This window comes from Balaenoptera physalus (assembly GCF_965194825.1).
Source record: "Balaenoptera physalus genome assembly, chromosome: 9".
NCBI lineage: Eukaryota > Metazoa > Chordata > Mammalia > Artiodactyla > Balaenopteridae > Balaenoptera > Balaenoptera physalus.
Genome location: NC_138888.1, coordinates 42,418,698 through 42,442,450, shown reverse-complemented (window position 1 = coordinate 42,442,450; position 23,753 = coordinate 42,418,698). Strand labels below are relative to the sequence as shown.

Genomic DNA, 23,753 nt, shown 5'->3' with positions numbered 1-23,753 from the left:
TATTGGTTTTTCCCTTTCTGACTTACTTCACTCTGTATGACAGTCTCTAGATCCACCCACGTCTCTACAAATGACCCAATTTCATTCCTTTTTATGGCTGAGTAATATTCCATTGTATATATGTACCACATTTTCTTTATCCATTAATCTGTCAATGGGCATTTAGGTTGCTTCCATGTCCTGGCTATTGTAAATAGTGCTGCAGTGAACGTTGGGGTGCATGTGTCTTTTTTTTTTTTTTAATTTATTTTTGGCTGTGTTGGGTCTTCATTTCTGTGCAAGGGCTTTCTCCAGTTGCGGCGAGTGGGGGCCACTCTTCATCGCAGTGCGCGGGCATCTCACTGTTGCAGCCTCTCGTTGCGGAGCACAGGCTCCAGACGCACAGGCTCAGTAGTTGTGGCTCACGGGCCTAGTTGCTCCGCGGCATGTGGGATCCTCCCAGACCAGGGCTTGAACCTGTGTCCCCTGCATTGGCAGGCAGACTCTCAACCACTGCGCCACCAGGGAAGCCCCCACGTGTCTTTTTGAATTATGGTTTTCTCTGGGTATATGCCCAGTAGTGGGATTGCTGGGTCATATGGTAATTCTATTTTTAGTTTTTTAAGGAACCTCCATACTGTTCTCCATAGTGGCTGTATCAATTTACATTGCCACCAACAGTGCAAGAGGGTTCCCTTTTCTCCACACCCTCCCCAGCATTTGTTGTTTGTAGATTTTCTAATGATGCCCATTCTAACTGGTGTGAGGTCATACCTCATTGTAGTTTTGATTTGCATTTCTCTAATAATTAGTGATGTTGAGCATCTTTTCATGTGCTTCTTGGCCATCTGTATGTCTTCTTTGGAGAAATGTCTATTTAGGTCTTCTGCCCATTTCTGGATTGGGTTGTTTTTTTAATACTGAGCTACATGAGCTCGTTTGATTCATTTGCAAATATTTTCTCCCATTCTGAGGGTTGTCTTTTCATTTTGTTTGTAGTTTCCTTTGCTGTGCAAAAACTTTTAAGTTTCATTAGGTCCCATTTGTTTATTTTTGTTTTTATTTCCATTAGTCTAGGAGGTGGATCAAAAAAGATCTTGCTGTGATTTATGTCAGAGTGTTCTTCCTATGTTTTCCTCTAACACTTTTATAGTATGCGGTTTTACATTTAGGTCTCTAATCCATTTTGAGTTTATTTTTGTGTATGGTGTTAGGGAGTGTTCTAATTTCATTCTTTTACATGTAGCTGTCCCGTTTTCCCAGCACCACTTACTGAAGAGACTGTCTTTTCTCCACTGTATATCCTTGCCTCCTTTGTCATAGATTAGTTGACCATAGGTGCGTGGGTTTATCTCTGGGCTTTCTATCCTGTTCTATTGATCTATATTTCTGTTTTTGTGCCAGTACCATATTGTATTGATTACTGTAGCTTCATAGTATAGTCTGAAGTCAGGGAGTCTGATTCCTCCAGCTCCGTTTTTTTCCCTCAAGACTGCTTTGACTATTCGGGGTCTTTTGTGTCTCCATACAAATTTTAAGATTTTTTGTTCTAGTTCTGTAAAATTGCCATTGGTAATTTGATAGGGATTGCACTGAATCTGTAGATTGCTTTGGGTAGTATAGTCATTTTCACAATATTGAATCTTTCAATCCAAGAACATGGTATATCTCTCCATCTGTTGGTATCATCTTTAATTTCTTTCATCAGTGTCTTATACTTTTCTGCATACAGGTCTTTTGTCCCCCTAGGTAGGTTTATTCCTAGGTATTTTATTATTTTTGTTGCAATGGTAAATGGGAGTGTTTCCTTAATTTCTCTTTCAGATTTTTCATCATTAGTGTATAGGAATGCAAGAGATTTCTGTGCATTAATTTTGTATCCTGCAACTTTACCAAATCCATTGATTAGCTCTAGTAGTTTTCTGGTGGCATTTTTAGGATTCTCTATGTATAGTATCATGTCATCTGCAAACAGTGACAGTTTTACTTCTTCTTTTCCAATTTGTATTCCTTTTATTTCTTTTTCTTCTCTGATTGCCGTGGCTAGGACTTTCAAAACTATGTTGAATGATAGTGATGATAGTGGACATCCTTGTCTCGTTCCTGATCTTAGAGGAAATGCTTTCAGTTTTTCACCATTGAGAATGATGTTTGCTGTGGGTTTTTCGTATATGGCCTTGATTATGTTGAGGTAGGTTCCCTCTATGCCCACTTTCTGGAGAGTTTTTATCATAAATGGGTGTTGAATTTTGTCAAAAGCTTTTTCTGCATCGATTGAGATGATCGTGTGGCTTTTATTCTTCGATTTGTTAATATGGTGTATCACATTGATTGATTTGTGTATATTGAAGAATCCTTGCATCCCTGGGATAAATCCCACTTAATCATGGTGTATGATCCTTTTAATGTGTTGTTGGATTCTGTTTGCTAGTATTTTGTTGAGGATTTTTGCATTTATATTTATCAGTGATATTGGTCTATAATTTTCTTTTTTTGTAGTGTCTTTGTCTGGTTTTGGTATCAGGGTGATGGTGGCCTCATAGAATGAGTTTGGGAGTGTTCCTTCCTCTGCAATTTTTTGGAAGAGTTTGAGAAGGATTGGTGTTAGCTCTTCTCTAAATGTTTGATAGAATTCACCTGTGAAGCCATCTGGTCCTGGACTTTTGTTTGTTGGAAGATTTTTAATCACAGTTTCAATTTCATTACTTGTGATTGGTTTGTTCATATTTTCTATTTCTTTTCTACTTCTATTTCTACTGCCATTCAGTAGGTTGCCTTTTCATCTTGTTATAGTTTCCTTTGCTATATAGAAACTTTTAGTTTCATGTTGTCCCACTTGTTTATTTTTGCTTTTGTTGCTTTTTAAAATTGGGATTCAACATATATAACACAACATTTATCATTTTACCCATTTTTAAGTGTACAATTCAGTGGCATTAAGTACATTCACAATGCTGTGTAATCATCACCACTAGCCATCTCCAGAAATTTGTCATTGTCTCAAACAGAAACTCTGTACCCATTAAATAGTAACTCCCCTTTATCTCCTTCCCTCAGTTTCTGGCAACCTCTGTTCTCTCTGTCTTTATGAATTTGTGTATTCTAGGTACCTCACATAATATACAATATTTGTTCTTTAGTCTGGCTTATTTCACTTAGCATGTTTTCAGGGTTCATCTATGTTTTAGCATGTATCAGAATTTCATTCCTTTTAAAGTTTGAATAATATTCCATTCTATGTATATACCAAATTCTGTTATTGTGAGATAATAGATAATACATACATTGGTCTAAAACAAGGTTATACAAAAACAAACATTTTAGTGATATGACAAAAATTCAGTTCAACAAGCAGTATTCAGTGGCACTAATTTAGGAGCTTCCAAACCAACAAAACCAACAAAAATTCCTGCTCACATTTTAGCAGAATGTAAATTGTGAAGTAAAATAGAATAAAAGAATACAAAATAGTAGGACAAAAATAGAAATTAAGCATTCTTGTAACACAGTATAATCATTTTAATCTACACAACTAAAAATTTACAAAAATAAAACAAGATACATCTTTTAAAACTACATAATTAACAATATGAAAGATTAAGTATTAGAGGAACATGTTAGATATTTTTAAGACCCAAACCTAACTTCTGGAGATGAAAACTACAATGGCTGAGATGTAGCATACATTGAACAGGATTAACAGCAGATTAGACATTGCAGAAGAAAAGATTAGTGAATTTATAGACATAGCAATAGAAACTATCCAAAATGAAACTGAGAAAAAAGCTCCCAGAATTCAACAGGGTATTGGTGAGTTTTGTAGGACAATGTCAAGTAGCATAATATATGTATAATTGGAGTCCTCAAAGGCCAGGAGTGAGGGAAGCAGAAAAAATATCAGAAGAAATAAAAGCCAAAATATTTTACAAATTTCATGAAAACTGAACCCACAGATCCAAGGAATTCAGCAAATCCAAAGCATACGTGTGAGAGAATGGGAAATAAGTATTGGTCTCTGCTGTTGGTCCCTGGCACAGAGCTCCTGAAATCCTTTCCTAAAATGATAAAAAATTAGGAGCATCTCTTGTTCTAATATTGTCTTTAACCCTGTCACTGACGCAGTGCTCCAAAAACCCTTATAAATTCCTAAGTGATAAGAGCATCTTTTGTTCTATTGAAGTGGCTCTGAGTGGGCTGCTGGATGGCTTCCAGATGGGGCTAGTCACCAGAAAAACTAAACCTTGATTAGAAGCTTAGAATTTTTCAGCCCTGTCTCCCCCATTTCTCCAGAGTGGGGAGAGGGGCTGGGAACAGAGTTAATAATTGATCATGCCTACGTGAGGAATCCTCCATAAAATCCCAATAGTATGGAATTCAGAGAGTTTCCAGGTTGGTGAACACATCCACACTGGGAGGGTGACACACCCCAATTCCATGGGGACAGAAGCTATTGCCCTCATGGCCCTCTCAGACCTTGCCCTGTGTTTCTCTTCATCTGGCTGTTCATCTGTATCCTTTATCATATCCTTTAATAAACTGGTAAATGTATTTTTCTGAGTTCAGTGAGCCAGTCTAGCAAAGTAATGAAATCCAAGGAAGGGGGGTCATTGGAACCTCTGATCTGTAGCCGGTTGGTTGGAAGCACAAGTGATTACCTGGGCTTGGGCTTGGGACTGACATCTGAAGTGTGTGTGTGTGTGGGGGGGGGGGGGGGTCTGTGCAGTCCTGTGGGACTGAGCCCTAAACCTGTGGGATCTGATGTTATCTCCTGATAGTGTTGGAATTGAGTTAAATTGTAGAATGCCTGTCTGGTGGCAGAGACTTGCATGTTGTTGTGGAGAAAACCCAAAACCCACCCACACATTTGGTGACCAGAAATAAGGTGTTTTGTATAGGGAGTAAAGAAGACCCACAGGAGATAGACTGAACTAAGGATTTTCCCTACAACAGGAGGGAAAGACTGTGTTTATTTTAGTTATCCATTCATCTGTTGATGGACATTTGGATTGTTTCCACTTTTTGGCCACTGTGAATAATCCTGCTACAGCCATTGGTGTACAAGTAAATGTTTGAATTCCTGCTTTCAATTCTGCTTTTGGGACTATACCTAGAAGTGTAATTGCTGGATCATATGGTAATTCTCTGTTTAACTTTTCGAGGAACTGCTAGACTATTTTCCACAGCAGCTGTACGGTTTTACATTCCCACTAGCTGTGCAAAAGGGCCCCAATTTTTCCACATCCTTGTTTCATTTTTTTTCTTTTTTAAAAAATAAATAAAAGCTATCCTAGTGGGTGTGAAGTGGTATCTCATTGTCGTTTTGACTTACATTTTTCTATTGGCTAGTGACATTGAGCATCTTTTCAAGTGCTTATTGGTCATTTGTATATCTTCTTTGGAGAAATGTCTATTTTTTAACATTTATTTTATTTATTTATTTTTGGCTGTGTTGGGTCTTCGTTGCTGCACGCGGGCTTTCTCTAGTTGTGGTGAGCGGGGGCTACTGTTTGTTGCAGTGCACAGGCTTCTCATTGTGGTGGTTTCTCTTGTTGCAGAGCATAGGCTCTAGGCACGTGGGCTTCAGTAGTTGTGGCACGCAGGCCCAGTAGTTGTGGCGCACGGGCTTATTTGCCCCGCGGCATGTGGGATCTTCCCAGACCAGAGCTCAAACCCATGTCCCCTGCGTTAGCAGGTGGATTCTTAACCACTGTGCCACCTGGGAAGCCCTGGAGAAATGTCTATTGCCCATTTTTAAATTGTTTTTTGGTTGAGTTTTAGTAGTTCTTTATATAGTCTGGATATTAATCCCTTACCAAGTATATGCTTTATAAATATTTTCTCCTATTTGGGGGAGTTGCCTTTTCACTCTGTTAGTACTGTCCTTCGGTACACACGTTTTTAATTCTGATGGAAGTCCAATTTATCTTTGTGCTTTTGTTACCTGTACTTCTGGTGTCATGTCAGAGAAATCATTGCCAAATCCAATATCATGAAGCTTTACCCTGTTTTCTTCTAAGAGTTTTATAGTTTTAGTTCCTATGTTTGGGTCTTTGATCCACTTTGAGTTAGTTTTTTTTGTATGTGGTGTAAGGTGTAAGGGTCCATGTTCATTCTTTTGTATGTGGATATCCAGTTTTCCCAACACCATTTGTTGAAGACTGTCCTTTCTTAATTGAATGATCTTGGCACCCTTGTCAAAAATCATTTGGCCACATATGTGAGTTCATGTCTGGGGTATCTATTCTATTTCAAAGAGATTCTGACTATTAATAAGAGTAAATTAAATTGTTAAAATTAAATATAGCTACATTCAGAAAATTACAAAGATACTATATTCCTGGTATTACCAGAGGTGGTTAATATGTAGTAATCTTCCAAACTGAAATTAATATGGTATAATCCATTATCACAGTGGTGTCATGTGACAGAGAATTTGGAATATTTGTAACAACATGAAAAGAAAAATGCACACCATTATTGTCAAAGAATATGTCTATTCCAAATAATGTTGTTGATCTTGTTTTGTTGGAAAGATAAAATGTGTTCTCCTTTCATATATGAAAATAAATGAAAAGTTATGAGACTTCCTATGGATAATTTTTAGCTGGGTCCAAAGCATGATACTGCTCTCAAAATATTTTCATATGCTTTGATCATTAATACATATTTTAGAGTCTGAATGCATAACTAAAACTTGTTTTAGACATATTTCTAAACATCTAATTTGTATTGTTTTTGGACAAACTTTTGCATATGTTTCCTGTGTACATGAATGAAGCATTTCCTACCATGTTATACATTTTTCCTTCTCCACTCCCTAATCCACATTAACATTCCCTACAACATAAAGAGGGACACAGCAAAAAAAACCAATCATGGTTCAGCTCTTCAAGAAGCACTTTTTCTGCTCTAGCTGTAGTATGGAGTGCCATATATAGAAAGAAAATATTCCTTACGATTGTCCCATTAGGACCTATCTCTTCACTCCAGATTTAAAATCAGTATTTGGGAAAAAGCTATGAGTTAGACACTTACTGTTTGATGATAATGAAAAACCTTAGGTAAATATTTTAAGATATGATGTTAAGATAAAAATAAGAATTTTAATCATACCTACATATGACTGGTTATGAAGGAGGTGACAGAATGAGATAAAAACTAAGAACTAAACATCTTGACCTAAATACAAAGATTAATTTGACAACTTCTAAGGTAAGAATGATATTGTGTTTATGTATTTGGTCTTTGTCCCAGTTTCTGGCACAGAGCTCCTAAAAAACCACTGGCATTTCCTAAGTGATGAGAGGAATAAAAAGGTGTCTTTTTTTATGTTAATAAGGTGATTTTTGGACCCCACCTAAGGATAGTTGCCAGAAAAACCAACCATGTGATTAAAGGGTTAGAGCTCCTTGGTTCTCAGGGAAGGGGAGAAAAGAGAGGCTGCAGACTGAGTTCAGTCACCAATGGCCAATAAATTTAATCAGTGGATTACACTGATAATGCCTATGTAATGAAGCCTCCATAAAAACCCAAAGGACTGGGTTCGGGGAGCTTCCAGGTTGGGGAACCAGTACACTTTCATGTGCCATCATGCTGGGCCCTGAACTCCAGTAGGACAGAAGCTCCTTTGTTTGGGACCTTACACTATATATTTTCATCTGGCTGTTGATTCATGTCCTTTAATATCCTTTATAATAAACCAATAATCTAGCGAGTAAATGGGTTTCCTGAGTTCTGTGAGCCACTCTAGGAAATTAATCAACCCAAGGAGGGGGTCATGAGAACCTCTGGTTTACAGCCAGTAATAGCCTGGGCTTATTGGCATCTGAAGCAGAGGGTAGTCTTATAGGACTGGGTCCTTAACTTGTGGGATCTGATGTCATCTCTGGGTAATTAGTGTCAGAATTCAGTTGAATTGTAGGACACCCAGCTGGTGTCAGAGAATTGGATGTGTGGGGAAATGCCCCCGACACACATTGGAAATTGGTGACCAGACCCTTTGGAAAGGCAATTGATAGTATTTTTCCACTGTGGTTTTACTTCTAAAATTCTAGTATAAAAAATAATAATAATCAGTTCTCTGCAAACACTCTTGCTCCTCTGACTTTATTCCTTTTGTTGTACTTACCTAAAAAAATCCTAATCCTGGTTAAGTGTCCATTATTATCCATTCCTATAATCCTGCATCCAAGTAGCCAAACATGGTCAAAGAGCAAAATCATGCTGCTGGGTGTCAATATAAACATATAGCCTCTGAGCTCAACCACTGCCTGACTATCCTTGTACACTTCTCCAGTATATTTGCTCTACTTTCCAAGACAACTATTTACTCACCTATAGTAATTTATACCTTTCTCAAACTCTCTCATTATCTTTGTAGGAAGGTAGGGTTAAGAGTATCCATCTTACTACAAAGCCCAGGAGACTGAGTCACAGAGGTTAAGATACTTGTTGGTGGCAGAGCCAGTAGGCAGGGAGGGCGCCTCAGAGGAGGTGAGCTTCCTATCACTGAAGTATTAAAGTTCACTCAGGGATGTTATAGAGGAGATTCAAGCATTCTGTGGGAGATTAGAAGAGATGGCCTTTAAGATCCTAGGATTCCATGTTGCTTCTTATATTCTATCAAAATAAATGTCTTGCTGAAACTTCTTCTTCAATCACAGTGTTAACAGTGTTACGGGACTTCTTTGACCATCTCTTTAATGTTATTACATGTAACCCAGTGATAGAGTTGAAGGTTATAAAATTGTTGCTTGTCTCTTCTTTCTCCTTCTCTCCCTCCCCAGTAGCAAAATATGATAAAACACAAACAAAACCCATCTGACCCCCCATCTCAGTCTCACTATTACCTTCTCTGCCTCTTTCCCCTTACCTGTATAGCCAAATTTCCTCAAAGAGGGGTTTTCACTCACTCTCTCAACTCCCTTTCACCTCACTTCTCCGGAATCTAGCTTTTGCTCCTGCCATTTACCCTGACTCTGCTTTTGCTAAGACCATTTTCTAGTTGTCAAAGCCAACAGACACTTTTCATTATTTCCCTTTCCTGATCTCTACAGCACTTGACACTGTTGGTTGGCTGCTCTCTCCTTGAAGCATTCTTCTTACACAACATCATGCTTTTGGGGATCTATAACTCTACTTCTCATTCTCATCCAAGGTCTGCCTGCCCTTTAAGTGTTGGTGCCCCCCCCAAAGTTCTGCTCACAACTCTATTCCTTGTTGTTTCATCCACACACCTTTGGCTTTATTGATCTCATATATGCCATATTCCACTCCAGACCCTTGTGTTTAACTGCTTCTGTTATTCCAGAGAAGCTTTAATGTCAACATACCTGAAATCACACTGCATCTTTTGCCCACACTTCATTTTCTTTCATATTCAACACATATCTGTCACCAACTCCCAGCAATTCTACATTTTCACTCTTTTTATTCCTTCATTTCCGTTCCCATGAACAATTCTTCCTTTCAGTCCTCATCTGAACCAATTCAATAAATCTTGAATTGGTCTTGCTGTTAGTCAGGTCCCCATCTTTTCTTAACAAATTGCGGCCAATATGCTGACTAAACAGTTTAAAACCTAACCATGCTATTTATTACCTGCTCCAAATTCTAGAGGATCAAGTTGAATTCCTTACTAAGCATTCCAGGCCGTTTGTAGCATAAAGAGTACAGGTTTCAACCTTTACGAGTTGTGTGTGTGTACGTATGTCTGTATAGTGCGGGGATGACAAAGAGGGGGAGTTCAGGTTTTTCATCTGGGTGGTTGAAGGGTTAAAAATGTTAAAATTATACTGTCTAATACAAGGTAGGTGCTCAAGACATGGCTGCTCTCTTATTATGCCCCGTGGTCCTACAGGATTACACTAAGTTCTTTGGATGCAGCTGGCCTGCTCCTTCCTGACTGTTGTTTCAGCTTGTGCCTTAACCAGACAGACCAAAGGTGGGGCTGTTTAATTCCTACTCATCCTTCAATATTATATATATTATATATATTATATATATATAGTATTATACTTGAGTACCACTTCCATATGCAGCTTAGGTAGCTTGACACCGTAGGCAAGTAGCCACCACTTAGGTAGCAATCAATCCCTTCCTCGTCTCCACTCCCAATGTACCCTCCATAGAGCTGATTGGGGCCCTTCTGATACTGCTGTAAAAAAACAGTTTGGTACTGAACTATTTCAGCGAGTATATGATTAGCTCCTTGAGGCCAGGTGTTCATCTTTGTATGCCCATAGTCACCTGCAGGAGTTCTAATCATCAAATCTTTCTTTGGTAAATAAACGTCCAAATTATAAGATATGTATAAACTAGGGGCAAGAAAATGAGCTTATAACTGTGTTTTCTGAAATAAGCATTAACCATTTTTTGTTGGAAAATTCAATCTCTTAGTTGAAGAAAAAATTCAAAGCAAGCATTTTATAAGAACTTTTTTTCAGGATAATTTAAAGAACACACTACCAGCCATGCATACTCATATGCAGTGGTTTATTCCTTGAAGATTTTGTGAGGATTAAATGAGCTAATCTTTCTACTGGCCCCTCAGCACAGTGCCTGACACATAACAATCATTTAAAAAGTTGGTCTTTAACATTATTATTATCATTCATAGATCATGTTCACCCAGGTTATTCTAAAATCTACATTACTGAGTCAACCATATTTGGCAGTCTTAGAAATGGATGCACTCTTTCAGGCCACAGGATACAATACAGTAGCCTGCCAAGGTGGACTGAAAACTTAAAGGAAGAAAAGGTCTCATTAACATGTGATGATAGTGGTTAGTTGGGTCCATGTTCATGTGTCAGCACCAAATTGCCTACTTAGAAAACTAACAAGCTGGCTTCGTAACACTGAGCATAGATGCTGTACTAGAAATCCTAGGTCCTCAACTATCAGAATAATTTTAAAAAACAATATAAATCAGTTGGCAGTATTTTACGTACTTGAAAGTCCATAATTTCCACATGTGTTTTCATTCTAGCCTTGTAAACTTAGAGAACACAGTTACAGTTATACACGGAAATGAAACAAACAAATTAACAGGTTATACTTCCCTATCCTGATTTTGTTATTGAAGTAATTTGACATTTTATGATTATTATGTAGTAAAACTTTTTCTGGCAAGTCTTACCTGGAATTAAAAAGTATTTAAAAGTTAAAACAAACTTACTAGAAAAAAAGAAACACTGTTTGTTCTAACAAAATTTATTATGCAGTAATTACAAAGATTAAAGCCTCTCCCATCTCAAATAAAAATAACTGTTATAATTACACACATAATATAGTACCTTATAGAGTGATTCCAATAAATATCACAGGACATACAGGGCATTTTGAATTGGAGAGACAAATACTTTCACAGTGTTTGACACAGGAAACCCTGTTCACATAACGATCTGCATAAGGTCATGCTTTTAGTAACAGTCCACCTAGAACTGTGCCAAAACAATTCTTTCAGAATGTGAAGTACCGGGCAAACCACTCCTGGCGCTGGGGATCTGGAGAAGCCACCGGGGAAGCTTCACTCTGAGGAGGACTGAATTCATAAAGAGAGAGACATGTAACCCAGCATTAAGCTGTTTTGCAAAATGAAGGGAAAAGCACATAAAACATCAGTGCAGATGACCACAACTGGTTCCCTACGTTAGGAGATGCATTTTAAAGATCTGCTACTTCCTCTACACTGGACTGTGTTCTCCACTCCATGAGAGTGCAGCAGCAGCTCAGATGAAGTCCGTGAAGGAGGAGCCACATTACAACAATTACAAGAAACAAAAAAATCAAACAGTTGAGAAAAGTCAGGTGACCTTCTTGGAATAAAAAAGTTCAGGAGGAACTGTAGGAAATAAGAGAGAACCAGATAACATTCTTCTTCTTCAGCACCTTTTCTCTTTTAGTTGTTAGTTAAAAAAAAATTTTAGAATCTGACACAAGCATTTCTTACAGATGTGTCCTTAACTATAACTAAATTAAGTAACTAAACCATGGTATAATATTTTTTATATATGTATGTTTATATTAAACTTTCATAATTCCATAAGCAGATACTCTAGGGGAAAGGAGTACATTAAAACGCCAATTTCCCCTCCATCTTCAAAGTTATATAATTTATACTTATCTTAACTCTAACAACTAAAGATTCTTTGGGCTAGTTAAGAAAATAAAAGAATCCCTACCGTCTTTGGGGGAAATTACAAGGCACGCAACAATGTGTAATGGAAACTCCAGTAGTCATGTTCCTTGAGCCCATGCACATGCATCTTACTGATACCTGAACATACCCATGCACAAGGGAAAATAAGCAACACAAAATATTTAGCAGGAGACACATTCAAAGGTGTATTTGACTATTTTTCATTCTTGCTATCTTTTTCTATTTAAAATAATGTCATTAACTAGTCATTAATCACTGAGCCTAGAAAAAAAAAGTAGTCTACCTGTATGATTATTACTAGTGACACTGAGACTTAGTAAGAATAAGTCAAACAATAAATTTTAAACTAGCACAAGATCAGTAATAGTAAGGTAAGCACAAAATGACAGCACTTTCTGACTAATTATTTAATGGATAAACAATTGGATTTCATTCAAATTTTACTTGTTAATACATCTACTCAAGGACTCTGAGATAAAATTGGAATATTAATTATAAAATTTTTTTTCTAAATTTCCCACTTTTATCATTAAGTTCCCAGAGCTTATATATTTTTTGTTTTGGCAATAAGCACCTATATATTTATAAATAAGCAAGGGAAAAATAAACAGATAAGAAACAAAAGCCACTTAATAAATAAAAAATATCTTAAATTTCTGTAATAAGGGGGATGGATTATTAATGAAAAACTGGTGATAATTCTAAAAATGAAGCACCGGTCCATAAATGTTAAAATTCTAAGCATATGAATTACATTAGTACCTCTTTAAGCATTTAGAAAATTGACAAGAAAATAGAAAAAATCTTTTTAACAGAGTTAAAAAGGAGTTCGCTAGAGAGGTGGTGAATATATTTTGAAACTATTTCACAGTAAACTTTCTTTTCCTAGGCTGTTCTTAAAGGAGTAGATTTCTGCAATGTAAGAAAGTAAATTTCTCAAGTTAAAAAAGAAAAGAAATCACTGGTGAGACGGGGCTCACCTCAAAAATGTCTTGGGCTCTTTGGGTGGCACTGGCTGTGGAAGTGGTTTGCTGCTGTTGAACTCAGTCTCGTGGACTGGAGAATTAGGAATGGGATCCAGGCGGTTAGGATGTCCATTGCCCACTCCACCAGATTCCAGAGCACTTAGATTGGGAACACTCACAAACCTGTTTGTTGGTGATTTATTGTTCTTCTTCTTTTGCTGCATTAAAAATAATACATGTGAGGACAGTCCCTGCATAAGGACGAATGAGAAAACAGGAACAATAGAAGATACAAATTCGGCGTGGGAAAATTTTGGAAGCTGGATGTTAAGATGAACCAGTGTTACCCAAAGTGTGGTCTGGGGATCCTTGGAGGTGCTCTTTACATGGAATCCTCACAGACAGACATGCTGCTAGGACAGAAAGAATGAGGAAGAAATGTTCAGGAATGGTTCATGGGGAGGAGAGGAGGGGGTGGAAAGAAGGCCACGGGATAAAGAATACTGGGAGGAAAAGGGAAAGGGGGAAACAGTAGACCTCGCGGATACCATGAGGTTAAATGGGTTTAGGCTAAAATTAGGAGAAGGTGAAAAGTTAACATAATTTTAAAAGAGAGGTCTGTGAACTTTAGCCATCTGTCAAAGGGAGGCAGTCCTTGCCTGGAAAATAAAAGGAATGAGAAAATGCTTGGCAATGTAGTTTGAATCAAATCTCACATTTCTACCTAAGACTTAGAGCTGACCTAGAGAAATAATTTGGTTTTAAATTCACTGCACCATCTCTCTGAAGAGGGAAGATGAAATCTGTATACTTAAGTCTCAATTACCAATTAATTGGTAGTATTACCATTAGCTCACAATCTTTGAAAAAAATTTAAAGGTTATAAAACAAAAGCGATCAATCTTTTTTTACCTTTTAATTGGTCTTTAAAATTGGTGGATGAAAAGAGCAATACAATTTCAGATTATTAAAATCTATCAGCTTTCAAATCATTAACTTTAGTCTCTATTCATCTGTAGATTCAATGAACGTCATCTTGCTTTGTGTAATAAAAATTAACATAAGTGTGTGCTAATTTATGAAATAATTTTTTGCAAAATGATTCGAGTTTGAAAAAAATGCAATTAATAGACAAGATGGTCCTTTTCCTTTACTTATAATGATCTCAACTATCTAGACATTGTCCTTTGTCATTTTCTGTGAATCACAAAGTCTCTGAAAAGAAGCCTATTTTAGCATAACTGCAAAAAGAAAGGAAGAATAATATCTTCTTCAGAATTATTTGTGAAAATTGAGTCCCTATTAGGAGTCAAAATTTACAAAGATGTATCTTTAGCATTTTCTTGTTCTAGTCATGAGAGGGCATAATTAAACCTACTTAAGGTTTCTATTTTAAGAAATCAGAAGTATCATTGGTAAAGTTCTACAGTAATGGTTTTGTGGCTAAAAATGTAATTCCAATAAAATAGGTAAAAAGGAAATATTTCTAATCTTAATTAAAAGCTTATTTCACCCTAAATAATGAATTTAAAAACTGAAACTAACTATATTCATTCATTCACCAATTATTTTTTTGAGAGGCCTGTATGTGCCAGACACTGTTTTGGACTCCGGAGATACAGCTATAGGTTTCCTGACTTTAGTCATTCCATTTTGCAAATCATTCAAGTCATTCTGTTTTAATAAACATTTAAGTTTAAAGTTTGGAGCACTTTAAGTTGTGAAGAAAGGATAGATTCCTTCTTCTTAATAGAGAAGTTTTATGAGCTTTGAAAGCAGAAATTTTTCTGGCTAAGGGCCTAAGAGAAATTAGATATGATGTGCAAATTAATTAAATCTGAATCCAAAACATAGCTTTAGCACGGGCATTTTTATTTCTACTACTGATTTCTGCTAAAAGATATGTAATCCCTATAAAGCCCATATACATAATTATTTATTCTTTATTACTTCCTTTATTCACTAGAATAATTTGTAGTAGCTTATAGAAAACATGACGAAATTTTGCAACTGAACAAATATTTACTGAGTACCCACTATACCTATAGCACTATGATGGGAGTCATAGGAATCTCGGGTACAAAGATGTATAAGACTTAGCCATGCCCATTTCATTTATCTGCAAGGCTCTTCTATCTGTCCTAAGACAGCAACAAAATGTAAGAATAGGTCATGTTCAATTTTAATTGTCAAGAAAGGTGATTAAGACTGTAAGAAGTAAGGCCCTTCTCTGAAGATCAGTGGGCAACAAAATACATGTCCAACCCAAGGCCCATTAAGATGGCAGGCCTTAAGTCAGGGAGAGCTGTTGGGTATACAGGGCTTGGAGTACTTTTCAAGACCCCATAGAGAACAGTTAACACTAAGGAAATGACAAAAAGTTATCCTGAGGAGACTCAGAAGTGAGTTTTCTTTTTTTTTAAGAGATATAAAAAAACAAAATGGTATAACCAAGGTTTTATAATATTAATAAAATACTGTTTTAAAGAATATGAATTCTCAACAAATAAATGAATATTAGCATCTCATTTGAAAATGAGTACATAAAGAATTCATAGATTTTAGTCCTAGATTATTAAATTTAAGAAAACATTTTTTGGAAGTTTTATCTTCTGCTGCTCTAAATATTTTATAAAAATTTTAATCAAGTTTTAAACCATATTCCTACTTTACAATGTTTACAGCACATACCTTAGTCAGTGGATTAATAACACCAACAGTAGGACTTGAGTTAAACACTTTGTTGAAGTTAGTTTCTCGATTGACTAATTCCAGCTGATAAAATTTATTATCCTCCTATGCAAAAGAATTACAAACATTTCTTAAACATTTTCTATTGAATATTTAAAAACTTAATTGTATAAATGCCATTTCATTCAAAATTTAATATAAAACCTGAATGAAAATTTATATACCTTATTCAAAGATTTCTAGACCTGATTGTCAGGTCTAGAAATCTTAGAAATCTTAAAGTCTGCTGGTGGGTGAGTTTTCTTCAACACATTTCAAACCCTGTGCTCTGGGATTCTTCTCTACCCTTTCATACCTTTTCCCTCCAAGGCTGGAGCTAAATGTTTTATTTGGCCCATCTCTTTTCCAGAGGGCTGACTGTGCATTTTGAGCAGGCTTAACCTGCATTCATGGAGCTGCTCTGTGCATGGCTGAGTGGTTTCCAGACATGAAGATGGCACTATGGTATATCATTATTCTTGAGTACTGGAAAAGTATTTGATCTTGCCTAATCTCCTCTCTGAGACATCAATGTATTACAGCAATGGTAACCACAGAACAGAGAAAAAGTGAATGGCCCATGCAGAGATAAACCCTTTGCCTTTGGCTTCACCAACAGGTGCTAATTGAACAACCAGACTGTAGGAAGTAAACACATAAGTGAATGGATCACTGTGTGTGTGAAAGGCAGGGTTGTGTGCTCTAGGAGAACTAGATTCTCAACCCCCTCCTAGTTACCACTGACCATTTGCATCATTAATCTCAGCCCACGTGCCTCACAGTCCACAGAATCGGGGTGTAGTGAAAAGAGTATAGACCATTCCCTGGCTAGAACTGGAAAATCAACAGCTATTTCTACCACAGATGAAACATAGTAATACATTTGCTAATTTCATATGTAGAATATAAGGTAATTTTTCATGAATCTACTGCTATCAGACAGAGACAGAGCAAGCTATGATGCCTGTGCTCATGTTCACAAAGCTTGGAAAACTGGGTGGTTATTGGGATGAAGTAGCACATATTCTGTCTTTCCAATGCCTGCTCCTGGGCTCCATCTATGAACCCCAATCAACTACCTGTTGCTTTTTGGCAGGAACTTCTAGTCCCATATAACAGGATGGCTTTCCTAAATGCTAAGAGAAATACGTTAAGGAAAAAGGACTTCAGAAATAAATGCTCTTAGGCTCTCTTTGCATGCTAATGTCCAAAGTTTTTATGAAGAGATCAATGAGTAAATAGAATGATTAGCATTCTATTTCTAGTTTTACTCTGATTTTTATTTGTTAGTGGCAGTAAAAAGCAATATTTTAATTATTGATCAGGTCGTATAATTTTAGAAGACTCTGAAATGTTTTATGCATTTTAAAACATTTGTGTTTTTTTTTTATTCTTGAGGAATAATGACTTTAATGAAGGCAGTGTATTTATTGTTAAGTCTGTATTTTCTTCCCTGATGGACGTCTCAGAGCCGCTAACATCTCAGTGTGCACTGAGACTCTCAAGACAGAGCCTGTAGCTTTTCTTAGGCTAGAACCCTAAGAAAATAGAATCCTTTTTCCATGAAGTATGTCTTTGGATCAGGTTTTAGTGGGACACACTTTAGGAAGTTAACAAGACTAACTGGAAGTGTGCAATGCAGGCTTGTGCATGTATGTGTTGACTGTTCTTTCCCATCCAATTCTAATTCTACATGTACAGCACACACACACTTCAATAGTATATTAACTGTACACTGGCAATAACATATTATTAAACATTCAATATGTATTAAAAAGTATTTCTTTTTAAAAATTACTGAAAAAAGACACAATCTTCTTACCATAATACCAAATTTAAAATTTTAAATTACTTTGTATTTCTTATCCTCATTCATAAACATTTTAATAAACATTCAATCACAATACATATATTTTGTACTTTCAACTTTTGTTTAGCATTACTTAAAAATATTTTCTCATGTTTTCCCAATCAACAGTTCACAGATGACTAACATGGTTACACCACAACCCCCTACCCCCCAAACCAAAACAACTTACCATTAGTTTCGTTATGACCTGATCTCTTTCTGTAAGCATGGCTTTTAATTCTGCAATTATCTGTAAATCTTCTGGTTTTGATTCTCTCATTAGATATTTTTCTTCCATCTCTTCTAGTCTAAAAACAAGAAAACCTTTCATTGATATGATGCAGACATTCTTTTGCAATGCCTCTATTTTTCAAATTGGTCCAGTTGAACACACAAAAATTTAAAATCAAACTTTTTCCGTTAAAACTTGTAAGTGTAATGACATGATTGCCTCAAGGGGTAGTGTTATGAAAGGCTCTCCAAGTGTAGATGAGGTTATTAAAGGCTTTGCAGATTACTTTTGGAAGAATTCACTCATTTTTAAGTCATTTAAGTGTATATGGGAATGAGGTGAGGTATGCTCTGTAGAAGAAATAATATACTGAATAATACTAACCTAGCAATGCAGGCTTGATGCTGGAAATGTAGGCTTACTATTAGAACTTACCACACATACGATATTGTGTGATGACATAAAGTTTGTTAACATATATAAAAAGGACAGAAGATACAGAGGAAAGGGGTACAAAGGACACACACATATGACATCATTCTTTCCCGGTTTATGGGAAATGCAGTTTACAAATTCTGCATATCAGTTAATATACTGAATATATAAACTGGAAAAAAAAAAACCGGTTCCTTGGATAAAAGAAGAATTATATTTCCTTCTAGGCCTGTTCTGCCCTGAATGAAATGAGAAGGTAATAGAACTAAATGCCACTGAAGACTCTAGAATAGAGGCCATTTTTTATGAGCAGAGGTGCCATGGATCCTGCAGAGTCTAAGAATATAGCACAGGGCAGAATGAAGAGGATGCAAATGGAAACTGCTAGTGTAGCTTGAAAAAAAGCACTCTCAATTTTAGAAAATTCAAATAATTAGAACAGTTTTAAAACTTGTTTTCAAAATATGAAGAATAAACTAAGCTCAACAAAATTATGGTTAATGAAGATTCACAGAAAACTTTCAACAAATATTGAGTAACTTCTAGATGATCTATCCTCTGGGTATCAGTGATCCACTCCCACCCTCCAGTTCCAGAGGGGTACCAGAATCTGTGCATTTTAGTACTTTTAGTAAATTCCACTAACTCAGCTCAAGCCAAAGACTTGGAGATAACATTTTTGGCTCCCTCCCCAGCGCCATGGCTAAAGTTCTAATCTGGGAAGTAGGGAGGTATGAGGGAGAGGAAGTGTGGGGTTAGGGAGTGACTGTCTCAGGATCAGCTGGGACTTCGTCAGTTCACTGTGAGGCTAGTTTCATTATCTTCACTTTTGTTCTGTGACAATTCACTGAGCTCATATAAAGTAACCTTGCATTTTATCATGATGTGGCATTATATGGGCAAAGGTTTATATTTTATGGGCAACGGTTTTGAGAAGCTTGAGAAACATGGAAAAAGGCATTTGCGTTTCATACCAGAGTAGCCACAAGATGTCACTGGAGTACTTTCTTTATCAGTAAAAACAAGGTACAAGATTTTTGAACTGTTTCCTGAAGCTGAACAAAAATACTTGGTAGTAAATGGTCACTAAAAAACTCAATTTAGGGCTTCCCTGGCGGCGCAGTGGTTGAGAATCTGCCTGCCAATGCAGGGAACACGGGTTCGAGCCCTGGTCTGGGAGGATCCCACATGCCGCGGAGCAACTGGGCCCGTGAGCCACAATTACTGAGCCTGCGCGTCTGGAGCCTGTGCTCCGCAACAAGAGAGGCCGCGACAGTGAGAGGCCCGCGCACCGCGATGAAGAGTGGCCCCCGCTCGCCGCAACTAGAGAAAGCCCTCGCACAGAAACGAAGACCCAACACAGCCAAAAATAAATAAATAAAGAAATTTTAAAAAATCCTCAATTTAAAGCCTTATTCAAAACTATTACGTCTTAGAATAATTTTGAATGTTGCTTTTAAGTATGGAAAATTCAGAAAGCATCTTCTTGGGGTGTAAATAAATACATGTACTTCATTTGTAAAGTTAAAAAAAAAAAAACCAATAACTATTATGTCTTTTTGTTCCAGTACAATGAGAAGTTAAGGTAAAGTGAGTCTAAAATAGTCAGTTACTATCCCTGAACCACCTTTTTGCATAATAAAGGTCTCTGAACTTAAATTCCAGTGTATGTTTTTGCTTAGTTTCAACATTCTTTACCTACAAAATTATTATCAGTTAAATCTTCTCCACAAACTATCTTTACAGCACCAAAATTTTTTTTAAAAGATACCTGGATAGTAAAGGGAAATAAATAATTGATTAAACTGAAGAAACATCCATATAGACACAAATGGGAAAGCATTAAAGGAGAGAACAAGTAATATGATGTAGATTTAACCTGCAAACATATTTCAAGAATTATGAGTCTTTCAAAATCCTGATGGGGGAAGCACGCTTCGTCCTCTTCTGATGCCCATTCACGCCAACACCGGGCAGTCAACGTTTTCCCTTTCAGTTGCCCCATGCACCTCTCTAAGCCAGCTGCTTCCCAAAGACTAGGTGTGAACGACTAGTGATACAGGAGACAGTTTAGTTTGTTCTCCTTTAATCTTTCTGACCACGAGGAGAAAAGTCTGTTTGGTTCTGTGTATCTTGACTGGTCTTCATAGCATATATGCTTATTACGCTGTTTCACAGCACTCAGGCAGGCCTCAAGCATCAGTGCTAGCCAGGATCTAATAACACTGCTGTATTTTTAAGAAGAAGACTTCACAGAAGTCACATTTATATAGTTATGGCTTAACTTCTATTTGGAATAATGGATGCAATTTTTCAGTAGCTATAATGGTTTTACTGCAGAGTTAAAAATTTAACAGGAAAAGTTGATTAAGTTAAAACAAGTCAATTAAAAATATTAAGAAAATAATATCATAGGTAGCCAGAAATGACCAAATTCCCAAAGGCTGTATAGGAAGGATTAAAGCCTGGGAAACACTGCCTTGAGGGAACCACACAAGTACATACAGACTTTTACTCAAAATACAGATTCCCATTAGAAGTAATACAAAGAGAGAACAGACAGAAGTAGAACATATAAAATTACTAATTAGGGTCACTGCTGGATTCTCCCCAGGCACGCACGCCCTGATTTTTTTTTTTTTTTGGCTCTGAGAATATATAGGTCAGTGTCTATGGCTCATGGATAACATAAACCAAAAATATGAATGCATAAAAAGCTGTATAAAAAAGTTTCCCAGTTGATACTCCTTCCACACTTTTAAAATAAATAATTGACAAAAAAAATCAGTAAGTTGAGATTTTAGAGCCAAACAACAGTATTATTAGTCACTAATGACTAATTTCTAAAATATGACTAGATTCTAAAATAGTCATATCTGTTTTAGAATTTTAATTGTATAAGATGAAAGGACTCTATTATACTGTCTCCTACAGCCTTAAGGAAAGGAAATATAGTAATTCAAGCAGCTTAACGTCAAACTTCTCTTTCCCATAAATTACAGGCACAGGTTCAGACTTGTGACAATAGAATGACTTCATCCTTACCTCACAAGATTATGAAAATAAGCTGTATGGCAACTTAAAAATCAAATAACAACAACAAAAAACTATTAGGGTATTGTAGATAAAAAAAAAACTCAAACAACTTTTAAGGAATAAGTAATTCTGGTGCGGTGGAGAGCTTCTTTTTAATTAGGTATTACTGACCTACTTAAAGTACAAGTACAGAAACTCAAATGTTTCCCCCAATTAGAAATTACCTTTTGGCTTCAGTACAGTGAGAAGTTAAGGTAAAATAACCCTAAACAATAATAATCTCTGAACCAAACTACCTTTTTTGCATAATAAAGATCTGCCATGACTCCAAGTTCTGTGTATATTTACATTTAGCTTAAACAAAGTTCTTTAAATTCTCATTTGTTTCTAAAACAAAAACCACGACATATTTCTTAGATACAATGTTTTTACTAAGATATACTATACCACTCAAGAAAATAAAACAATTTCTATAGCATATCTGAAAACCTAAGTAGACTTTAATACCCAGCACTAGAGAAGAGGATTTCTAGTAATAATTCCGTAAGAGACACAGAACTCTTACCACCATTTCAACGATGTTTAGAGGGTACAGTCCCTCCTTTAAACTTTTGTCCCCATTTCATTTCCCTGGAGTCCAACAAGGTTTGGGGCAGGGACAGAAGCAAGAAATGTCCAGCTGCTCCAGGATCCCCTCAGCTCCAGGCTTCAAGTGGCAGCCTGACCCATCCTCCACCATACCCACTGCCAAGAATCCACGGGGCTTTGCTGATTTTGAAGTTTTAAAGTCAGCATGCAGTTGATTAGGAACTTCAGTAGGGTACCCTTAGTTCTCTGAAACAGGCTGAGAATAGTTCAAAAGTTGTTCTCCCCACTTCCTTAAACTGGAATGGACCCTCCCTGCTTTCCATCTGTTTAAATCCAAACCATTCAGCAGATCCCAGCAGGCTGCATTTGAGGATATGGGCCAGAAATATCCAACTGTCTACAACTGTGCTTTTCAATATGGAGGCCACTAGCCCATATGTGGCTATTTACATTTAAATTAATTAAAATTAAAGGAAGTTAAAAATTCAGTTCCTTGGTTGCACCAGCCACTGTTCAAGTGCTCAACAGCCTTTGTGGCTAGCAGCTACTATACCGGACAGAGCAGATACAGCACATTTTTGTTATTACAGAAAAATCTACTAGACATTGCTAGCCTAAATACAGTTGTATATGTGTTTGTTTTTAACTAAATGAGTAGATACCTAAAACTAGAGGTTAATTACATAATGACAGCAGGTGAAAAAAGAAATGATTGGTTAGCACAGACCTAGTTGAAGTAGAAAACAAATGGTAGATCTAGAAAAGCAGAAAAAATATTTGACTTATGAGTAACACTAATTCTTTGATTAAAAATGAATATTAAAATACTAAATTATTTTCTATCTACTGAAAGTTCATAATGCGCAAAACCATAAAAAGCGGAATAAAGTAAAAACAAAGATATAACCCTTACTACTTTGTAACGTAACATTCCTAAGGAGACTGGACACATGGACAGACAGAGGTTATCCTTTCTGTGAGCATGTTTTCTCAGAGTATGAAGAGAGGGAATACCAGGATTTTAGCCTCTGCCTGATAAACAACACTGTGGTCACTGGGGTTCATTGTAACTCATCTCTGCAAAATGCCTGAGATTATGAGCTTTTCGAGACGGCAGGTGAGCAAGCTCTTATTGCAGCCCAAAAGATTTAAAAATTACCCCCAATAACTGCAAACACCCAGAATCACTGTGACTGGGGAAATGACCTCATGAGTCTCTTTACCGTTTCAAGGGTAACTTTATGAAGTGGTAAATATTATAGGGAATCCTCAAAGATTTTATTTGTGAAATATTCATTGAGTGCCTACTGATGTGAAAATTCTGTATGTGTCCATTAGAAAGAGCACCTCACCTCAGAGGCCTCTGAAGTAAATGCCAGTGACTGGGGGTCTGTTTTCTGTTTCAGCTGAAGTGAATGTGGGCATATGTGGTACAAATTTAACAAGACTTACTGGAGGCTTAGCTGGTTAAATGGATGAAATGCGAGATGATTTTTAGATTGGAGGAAGGTAATAGGCAGGAATGACATAGAAGGTTATTCTAGACTGTAGAGGATAACACAGGAGACTCTTAGAAGGAAACTGTGAGGGTCAGTGTGGCTGACACAAAGGTAGCAGACAGGGAATATGGGTGGCTGTGGGATGAGGCAGGAGATGGCACGCTGGAGCTAAGAGTTTAAGTTTGACTTTGACACTGAGGGTAATGGGATTAAGTCACTATTTTGACTTTATTGAAGTATATGGAGATATTTATATTTTTTATGAAGGCTTTTTAAT

At 36.7% G+C, this 23,753-nt stretch overlaps 1 protein-coding gene across 6 annotated transcripts in view; it reads right to left on the bottom strand.

Moving 5' to 3' along the window:
* Window positions 1-11,177: 11,177 nt before the first annotated feature.
* The window catches only part of FAM184A (family with sequence similarity 184 member A), a 117,738-nt gene continuing 105,162 nt past the window's right edge, over window positions 11,178-23,753 (bottom strand). For 4 of the 6 annotated variants that reach the window (XM_082474489.1, XM_082474487.1, XM_082474490.1 and 1 more), the window contains 4 exons: window positions 17,877-17,994; window positions 15,799-15,903; window positions 13,123-13,325; window positions 11,178-11,524 (listed from right to left, as the gene is read on the bottom strand). In XM_082474489.1, coding sequence (XP_082330615.1) covers window positions 11,443-11,524; window positions 13,123-13,325; window positions 15,799-15,903; window positions 17,877-17,994 — 508 coding nt within the window. In that variant the 3' untranslated portion in view covers window positions 11,178-11,442. The other 2 variants (XM_082474492.1, XM_082474491.1) reach the window with 2 other exon arrangements.